The sequence below is a fragment of the Arachis duranensis genome, chromosome 5, assembly GCF_000817695.3.
Source record: "Arachis duranensis cultivar V14167 chromosome 5, aradu.V14167.gnm2.J7QH, whole genome shotgun sequence".
Lineage (NCBI taxonomy): Eukaryota > Viridiplantae > Streptophyta > Magnoliopsida > Fabales > Fabaceae > Arachis > Arachis duranensis.
Window position 1 is genome coordinate 94,938,725 of NC_029776.3, and position 10,256 is coordinate 94,948,980.

Below are 10,256 nucleotides of genomic sequence, written 5' to 3' on the forward strand. Positions count from 1 at the left end.
TCAGGAGTGGGTGGGTTGGATGTGCGGATTATTAGGGTGCCAGGCGACAACTCTACGGGTGAAGTATTTGAGTATTAATCTAGGAGCAAACCCAAGACTGGTAAAAACATGGAAGCCGGTAATAGATAAGTTAAAGGAGAAACCTAGTTTGTGGAAAGCAAAGGTTCTCAATAAAGCAGGGAAGTTGATCCTCATCAAGTCAGTTATCAATAGTCTACCTATTTACTATATGAGTTTGTATAAAATGCCAGTTGCGGTGGCAAAAACTAATTTCATTGAAACAGAGGTTCTTTTGGGGGAAGGATAATGGACTACCTGGGCTGACTCTTGTAAAGTAGGAGATGATACAGGCACCGGAGAAATTAGGAGGGTTAGGTGTGAGAAATGCGATGGTTTGTAACACCGCCTTTTTTTTAAGGTGCGGTGGATATTTTCAAAGGAAGATTGTCCACTATAAAAGAAGGTTGTGTGCTCATGCAATAATCTAAACCCTGGCTAGTTATTGTCTACTCAAGCTTTACTAGCAAAAGGGGACTTGCAAAGAGATATATGTCGCCTACAAATAAAAGAGCAAAATGTTAGATAAAAGATTATTGATGGACTTGCTATGGAAGTAGGAGATGATAGATCAACCAGATTTTTGGAGAATACATGGTTACAGTTAGAAAAGCTAAAAGACTCCTTAACGAGGATCTTCTTGATTTCAAAGAACAAAAAATTCATAATTGGGGATTGTGGATTTTGAGATGGGATAGAGTGGGTGTGAAACTTCCAATGGAGGAGGAAACTCCACCAATAGGAGACTGACAGTTTGAATCAACTGCTTGATATATTGCAAGCTGTGAGATTGATAGTAAGTGTACAAGATAGAGTGGTGTAAAAATTTGACAAGAAAGACATTTATACTACTAACTCATTTATGTAGGTTTTGCAGGAATAGACTTTGACGGATGATATCCTTAGCTACAAGTTCACAAATGAAATATGCAAAGAACTAGTACCACCTCGAGTTGAGTTATTTACGTGGTTTGTACTAGTAGGTCGAGTTAATACAAATGATTGTTTGAGTAGATTCAGCGTTATTGATTATAATGATAATGTTTGTGTTATGTGTAACAAGGAAGTTGAATCTATTTATCTATACAACATTTGTTTGTTACGTGTGAGTATACTTGGCAGGTATGGTGCGCATAGATTACTCATGTGGGTCGTGTTTGGAGCATCCCAGAGCCCATAAAAAAATACTTTGAGAGTTGGATGATGATGCCTATGACAAAAGACGAGCGTAAAACATGGTTAGTGGGATTCTTCTCAGTTATATGGAATATCTAGTTGTGTAGAAATGAATTTATTTTTCAGAATAAGGCAACAGTTGTGGGAGATTGCGTTGCTAGATCATTTTGTTGCTCCAAGGAATGGTGTGAAAACTAATTCATGTTGTTGATGACTATGCCGAAGATAACATAGCAGTTGTTTTGTGTTTATTTTTCTGTCTTGTATAATCCACCGAGTGTGTTAAACTTGTTTCTTCTTTCAAAAAAAAAATTAGTCTCTCTATCCAAAAATATTTCAGTCTCAATCTTTAATGCAGAAAAAAAACTAATAAATTTTATCTCAAGTGACACCTAAGTTTCATTCCTCCTAAAGGTCCTTCAATCGAACGACTCCCTTGTAATAAATAATAAAAGAAAAACAAATAAAAAAAATAAAAATGTAATAATAGACCAAATAATACATTTTTTGAGCTAACAATTGCCAAATTCTTTATTGTTGATCTTGGAAAAAATTATCTCTATAATTTATGAGAATTATGTATATGAAATATGGAATTCTTTTTGACAGAACACATTTATAGTTATCTAATAAAGATTTGATTAGAAAAAAAATTGTAGAAACTTTTTTTTTTATTTAATTTTGGGTTAGAATGTTTCTACTTTATAGGATCAGATTAAAATTTGGCGAAAAGAGATTTGAATATCTAATGTTTTTCTTTTTCTTTTTTTTTACATTCAATTTGGGTTAGAATGAGATGTGTGCTATAATTGAGATACAATGGTGTAATTTCTTTTTTAATTTTTTTGGCTTACTCTTCTTGTTATGAAATATGCCATAGCTTCACATCAAAAAAATAGTATTATACAAAGAAGTTTTATACGCAATCTCCACTAACGAATTATGTTGAACAAGCTTCGGTTGCAGCAATACAAGACTTGGTCTAGTGATATTTATGTATATTTTATTAGAGAGTGCATTAAAGTTTAAATCCTAGCTACGACTAGGAAGTGATTATATGAAACCTTAGAGAGGAAAGGGTGTGTCAATGTGTTAGGGTCTATGACAAAAAAAAAATACTTAAGTTTGTTTATTAGGTAGTTTATTAGTCCACTTAAATAAATGTGAGAAATTTGAATTTCGCTTTATGTATGTAGCAACTTATTCGCCAGCGACGAACTCTTAAGTAGAACTAAGACCCATGACGAATTAGTTCTAGGATTGTCGGATTGGGGATACTGTGAAAATAAAAACGAGTTATAATGATAAATAAGCCATTGTTCAGCCCTTGACAAAAAAGGCCATTGTTTAACCAAACTTCTAACTATGTGTTTTAAAAGAACCTAGAAAAGGTGGTCTGATGTCGCACCCACTGTTGTATCCAACCTAGAGGTCGCGCCAAACTCAACCAACGTTGCATTAAACCCAATCAATTTCGCATAAATGGCAGGTAGACAAAGACTACCGATAGTCAGAACCTGCAACAAGAAATAGGAGACCAAACAGAGATATGATTCTGACAAGAAGAGACATCTTAGAGAGCATATTGCACCACTGTCGTCCTACCGCCGGCGTTGGTATCATAACTAGGGGTGGAAGTGGGCCAGGCTACCAGATGAGAGTTCGTGACCCGGGTCATTTTAGGCTCGATTCAACTCAACTTGTTTTATTAAATAGGCAATCAATCATTTTTAAAACTAGCATTCTTAAGACAAAAAGTCGGGCATAACTAGGTTGACCTTTTTATAAAGTTTATTATTTAAAAATGTCAACTGATAGGTTTTAAAAAAAGTTTATGAAGCTCGTTGGATCTGCTCTTCAACTTATCTTTTTATAAAAATAAGATGTTTTTAATTTAGAATTTCAACTATTTATTCATATTAAACACAAAATAAAACTAAAACGAATCGATAGTTAAGACTAGTTAAAATTGTAATTTTTTTTTCAAAGAAAAATTTATGGATTATAAGTATGATTATGATGCGTGACTAAGGATTGATATATAAATGAATTATTTTTTTATAAATTATGAATTATAAATTTTAGAATGCATTTAATGTCAATTTGGATTTTTAAAATTTATTATTTTGAATTCTAGTTTACGAAACATTTTTCAAATAGCCTCATGTATTTGTTGGGCTTTAAACAGTCAGACTTACACCTAAAAAAAGCCTATAAAAAATAATAAATTAAAGTTTGAGTCATCTATTTATAACATGAACTAGGCTCGTCAAAATCAAAATTTCACTCGACTAGACCTATTTTCACTCCTAATCACAGCTACCATATTCCGACGGTGCTCGATATAGTCACTGATATCAAAGATGGTCGTAGAGGTACTGTTCTTCGAAGATGAGTTAGTGGAGCTAAGTTAGGTGTATAACGGAGAATGATTTAGTAGAAAAGAGGTTAGGAGAAAGTTTTATTATCTTGAGTCAGTAATTTTAAATTTTTTCTCCTTTTTTTCAATTATGTTTGGGCTGGATGTTCCTAGCCCTTAATTTGACCCAAAAAATAGAAAAAAAAAAAAGTGATTCAAGTCTTAGTGTAATGACAATTCATTTACATGTGTGTGTGAATTCTTATAAATTTGTAATGTTATAATGCTCACATTGAAATTATCCAACTCATCTGACCAAAAAAAAGAAAGATATATTTAAAAAATAAGCCATCTTCTTTTTCTTCTTTAGATTTCCTCCTGTTTTTCTTTTTTTTTTTCTCTTCCTTTTATAATTTCTTGTTCTTCTTATTTCTTTTTTTGAGAGTGAAAAATAAAAATAAAAAGAAGCATAAATAAAAAAAAGATGAAAAATAGAAAAAATATATATAATTTTTGTGTTTAACCAAAAAATTTTATATTTTTTATTTTTCCAAAAAATTGTTACATTTTTTTAATTGTTTAACGTTATTTTTTTAGTAGAAGAAGAAACAAAAAAATATAAAAAATTTGTGTTTTTATATAAAAATTTTTTTTTCCAAAAGTTTAGTATTTTTTAAAAATTTTGTATTCATTATAAAAAATTGTGTTTGATTTTATAAAATTTTTCATGGTTTCTGTTATTTAATTAAACACAAGCAGTAATATTTTAGAGCATTTAGTTGTAAAAGTATTTATATATTCACCCAGTATTACTCTAATTATTATTTTAAGAGGAGTGCTAGGGGCCTGCAGAAATTGTGATGTTTAGCCATCAATTAGCCATCATCAATATTTTTAATGGTGTGAGATAAGATCTAATGGTGTAGGATTAATAATTTTTTCTTTGATAGTTAAGTGTTGGCCAGATTTCAACAAAAGTGCTGATCCCTAGACTTTCTCTTATTTTAATGTGGGTTGAATAGTGTGCTCTATTTCAATTTCTATAAAGTGTTATGCGCATAAATTAAGGACAAATGAGCCACAAATGTTTGAACTTTTTACTTTTGATATTGGAATGGAAATGGTGTTTTTTTTTTAAATGTAGATTATTGGAATATTATTCTCAAATGTGAAACCGTTCGATTTATTCGAAATACAGAAATTAGACCGTCCGATTTTTAGAAATACACAAATTGGACCGTCAGATTTGTAAAGATACAAAAATCAGACTGTTTAATTTGTGAGAAGTATAAAAATTGGATCATCCGATTTGTGTTAAAAAAATTTTAAAAATTTAAAGTACAAAAATCGGACCCTCCGATTTTTGAACTTTTCACAATTTTAAAAAACACAAAAAATTTCAATATTAAAATATATCACTACTTTTACTTTCACAAAAAAATAGCCGATTAAATGTTTGCAAATGCAAAAAAGTTTTCAAATTCAGACTTCTATTCAGTTTTAACTATTTTATATGAGAGAAAAAAATAACCAAAAGATATTTGGTTCCTATTCACACAATGGTGAAATCATAGAAACTATAGAGCAGACAACTTTTAGTAGCAATGATTTAGTTGGAGCTTTTATTAATTCTACTATTTTATTTTTACATATTTACAATACAATATTCTATATATAGAAGTTGGGTCAATTTGGTTAAAATTGAGTTTCTAATATTTTGTATGGACTTTCAATGACATTCGGTCAAGGATGCACCTGATATACAAGTTTTCCAATAGATATTGACAAGATGTAAATATTATTTCACTGTTAGTCCAAGTTTTCAAAATGCTCAAAATCGAGCAATTTGTAAGATTTGAAAAAGATATTTGTGAGTTTCTAAAGATATGCACCAAAGTATACAATCGAAAGAAATAGAAGGAAGTTCTAGTTCAAGACCAACAAAAGTGAGGTCGCCTTCATTTAATGTATACACTGATTAAATAAAATATCAACGACGAAGACCAGACAACCTTAGGAAAAGGTTTGTCATTTAAACAACTAGCAACGAAGATGATGAAACTATCCATCTAACTGAAAGAGCCTAGCAGCGGAAACGACAACAATGTCCAACACAAGAACAATATGGAAGCACTCACAACACAATATGGTAGCAACTATAACAAGCAAATATAGCAAGTAAAGCAATAACAAGAACACACCGAGATTTTAACGTGGAAAACCCCCTCAACGTGAGAGGTAAAAACCACGGGTCGTCCAGACCAATGAAATAGCTCCACTATAATCAAATGAGGTACAAGAGAGTCTCAAACAAAGCACAAAAATGTGCATATAACCAGCCAAAACATCAAAGCACCAAAGCTCACAAATAAGAAGCAAGAAGATCAAATATACCCAAAAAAACAGAGCTGATGTCGAAGCCAATTTCTCCCTCTGCAGACCTCCAATTAAAATCTCCACCGTTCAGAATGAAGAACAAGATGTGAAGAATCTACAGTCCAAATTTCACGTCGATCCAACGGTGAAAGAATCACCGCAAATCTTCAATTCACATCTCCACCAATCAGAATGAAGAACAAGATGATAAAAATATGCAGTTTAAATTTCAAGCTGATCCAACGGTGAACAACTGAGAAACTGCCATTTGAAATTTACTGCTTTGGGCAAAAACAGAAATTCTGTTTTTTTTTCCATCTTCTCTCTCACTTGGTGGCTATTCTCTCTCTCTCAAAAAACCTCAAAAAACTAAATTAGGGTTGTGACACTAGGGTGAAAGAATACACCCCTAAAATGTTGGGCTTGAGCCTCACAAAGGAGAGAAAAACCCAACAATATTTACATGTTTGAATTGTGACTAGTATCCGTGTCCCTGTCTATGCTTCATTGCACTTAATAAGCTCTGTTCCGAAGTTCCATATGCCTTTCCTTAAGGGATGGTATTATATATTATTATTATATTTTATTATCATTACTCATCCCTGGAATCAAGATCAAGGATGTAATATACAATTAAGAGGGGGTTAAATTGTTCTTGAATGAACATCATCAATTGAATCACAATGTTAATAATACACAAGAATTCAAGAAAGTAAAAGCTACTCAAATAAACTCAAGGAATTTCATCCATGACAAATATTGAAGGCCACTCTTATATACCATTTTATGTTTGCTTCCTGGATAAGAAAGTTCTAGAAATCAATTTGGTTTGTAAGGAAAACAAAGCAAAAGTAAATCAATCAGATTTAATAATCATGGAGTAGTTTGAACATTTGAGTCCTTGGATTTATTCTCTTCGGAAGACGGCCGGTTCTCGGAGTCAGATAGCCGGATCTCTTCTATCATCCTCACTACCTCCTCCATGGTAGGTCTCATATCCGGAACCTTCGCCACGCATGCCATGCCAATTTGCAACATTTGCACCATTTCTTCTTCAATGTTTTGATACCTCATTAGCTCCACATCAAAAACCTCGGCCGTCCACTCCTCCCTAACGACCGATTGGACCCACCTTGGGAGATCAACCATATCATCACGTCCTGGAGACATTGGCGGAGCTTTCCCAGTAAGCATTTCAAGAAGGAGGACACCGAAACTGTACACATCCGATTTATGAGTGTGCTTCCTGGTTTCAATGACTTCCGGCGCACGGTAGCCTGCAGCTCTAGTGGGAGCTGTGGGAACATTCATGAGTGGCGTCAGGCCGAAATCAGAAATGCTCCCATCATTCTCTTGGCTGATGAGCACATTCGAGGCTTTGACATTTCCATGAGTGAATTTCGGACCACCAACAGAATGTATGTGAGCAATTCCTTTGGCAATTCCAAGTGAGAGTTTTAATCTTGAGTCCCAATCTAATGGAGTTCTTCCACTTGATCTATTACCTGTCATCAAAATTCAGATTCAAATTAAGGGAAGTGAATGATTTAGCTGATTCAAATAATACAAAAAGAGTGGGAACATGCAATACACATATACATAGCATACAATCTATAGGATGATTGTGAAAAAAGGGTGCAACTGACATCTGCACATGCCATGCAGAACTAACAATGCAGCACAAATTCTATTGTTTGGACTAAAATTAGTACAAATGCATTTTATGTATTAGTCTTCTCCAAAAAACAGGTTACATATATTGAAATGAACAGAAACAACATTATAGAGAGTCTCAATGTATTAAAGCAATTAAAAGAATAATGTATTATAAACCTTAGAAGAAATGCTTACCGTGCAAAAGTGTTGATAAATTGCCACCTGGGACATAGTCATAAACCAAAAGCTTCTCGTCCTTTGAATAATAATATGCGCGAAGTGGCAACACATTCGGATGCTGTCCGACTCTTCCTATGATCTCCATCTGCTGTTCGAAGTCCTTTTTGCTCACCACAACTTCTTTCAACCGTTTAACCACGACAGTTGTCGACTCCTCCAACACAGCCTTATATGCAGTACCATAACTACCCTTCCCCAAAACTTCAGCCGAAGCCCTCAACAGATCCTCGAGATCAAAGTTATAGGAACTTCCCTCAAAGAAAACCAGTTTGTTCTTCTCAGGTTCTTGTACCCCACTTCCAAACTCTTCCTTTGGCTTCTCGCTCCTCCCTCCGACGCTAGGACCCTTCCCTTTACTTACACTACTAGGCCTTTCATTTCCATCATCTTTTTTCTTCAAACAACAGCAAAGAACAATGACAAGAACTAACAACAACAAAAGCACGCATCCACCAACAGCGATTGCGATTATAGCTGCCTTACTCAGTTTATGTTTGGAGCTTTTTCTTACAAGAGGCGACGATGGAGGTGAAGCTGACGGAGGTCTTGGGGGAGCTACAGAGCATGGCTTTAGAGGCAATCCACATAAGTGAGAGTTCCCTTCAAAGGAAGAATTCGGGAAGTTCTTAAGAACAGGAGGGATAGAGCCATTCAAGTGGTTGTAGCTTAAATTCAAATGCCTGAGCTTAGCAACATTAAGATTCGGTATCTCTCCGGATAGGGAATTGTTCTGTAGGCTCAATCTTGTTAGCTGTGTTGAATTCTGTAGTGTCTTTGGAATACCACCGGAGAAAGAATTGTAAGACAAATCAAGTACATTGAGTTGGGGAGGCAATGAGGTAGGTATATTACCGGAAAGGTTATTATGCTGAAGGTAGAGGTTTTGGAGTAATGGAAGAGAAGTAATATCGGCAGGTAGGCTTCCAAAGAGTAGGTTTGAACGAAGGCTGAGATTTCTAAGAGCATCAAGCTTGCCGAGCGTGTCAGCCGGGATGGTGCCAACTAGTCCAATTCCAGGGAGCCGGAGAGAAACAACACGGGTGCCATTCGAATTGCAAGTGACACCTACCCAAGATGTACAAACTTTGGTAGATGAATTCCATTGAAGGTTGCGACGGTGGGGGATAGCCGCAGCAAAATCAAGAAGGGCTTGCTTATCGGAACTTAAGTCAGCAAAGACCAGAGGAGAAAGAATAACAATGCTTAAAAATAAAGGATGCAGTAGAGGTAAATAGAACTTCATGGATAGTTTTCTTGCTGAAAGATATAAAATGTTGACAATTGAATTCAAAGAAACCTCTTCCATCCTTCATAGTTTCCTGATTTAGCATGACACAAATCAAAGTAAAAAATGATAAAGTGAGAATAAGCACAACATAAAGAAGCTATAATGTAGACTAAACAAAAACTCTAGAACATAATCACAGAACAATTCCAATTAAGTAAACGTAGCATCCGATTCAAGTAAGAAACACATAGGCAATTGTAAACCACCGATGAATTGTTGCTTAATTATAATGGAAGAACAAACTTTCTGTGACTGAAAAAAAAAAGAATAAAGCTCTAGATTTACAGCCTAAAGGAAAATAATATTCTAAGAGGATATTTTAAATACATATTAAAATTAAAAACAATCATCTTCAGAAATTTTATCATACTACAGCCATAAGCATAGTTTCGAAGTACCAGCTCAGTGTGAAATTAGAAACATGCTTAGCAGCTTATAGGTGAGAAAGTCTTCTGAACAATTAAGGGGAAAAGTCAGAGTTTGAAACATTTTAACCAGATCAGATAATTACAACCACATCCTCAAGTACACGAATCAAATTAAGGTTGAAACAATTACTTTTGGTAGTTCATAGGTGAGAAAGTACAAAGACTAAGAGTAAAAAGCAGTTAAGCAAACATGCTATGTACTGATTCATAACTTTCTATGTATTAATATAATAATAGAGTGAGTTCCACTGTAAAACTAAGTCATATGGGTAGGTATAAGATCATTGAGTAGTTATAGTTTTCTTAAAACTAAACTAAATGAAATTTTGACTAGTTTTGATAGCTTGAACTAACATATCTAGAGTTTATCCTCAGAAACAAATCGTTTCATGCCAACCATCAACTACTGTAAGATTGCTTTAATCTCAAGATGAAAAAGGAAAGGTCGTGAATTTCTGCATTTGAATATAGAATTAATGGATGAATTAAAATGCAAGTTTTCTTCTTCAAAAACATACCACATTTTGTGGATTAGGAAGGAAATTAAAACACCAACAACAGTCAAAGCAGTTCACCAAATCTTTTTTCATTTTTAATCAGAAGAAAAATTGAAAAAAACAAAACACCTTTCTGCCCAGATAACTTGAGATCCTAAACCAGTTTTTTTTTTTTTTTT

General features: G+C 33.9%; 1 protein-coding gene across 1 annotated transcript; it reads right to left on the minus strand.

Annotated features, from left to right (window-relative positions):
* Window positions 1–6,601: 6,601 nt before the first annotated feature.
* Window positions 6,602–9,211, minus strand: LOC107490606 (probable inactive receptor kinase At5g58300). The gene is made up of 2 exons (XM_016111389.3): window positions 7,820–9,211; window positions 6,602–7,473 (listed from the first exon to the last, which is right to left on the minus strand). Exons 1-2 carry the CDS (start codon window positions 9,168–9,170, stop codon window positions 6,842–6,844), a joined length of 1,983 nt encoding a protein of 660 aa, XP_015966875.1. The 5' UTR covers window positions 9,171–9,211; the 3' UTR covers window positions 6,602–6,841.
* Window positions 9,212–10,256: the final 1,045 nt, after the last annotated feature.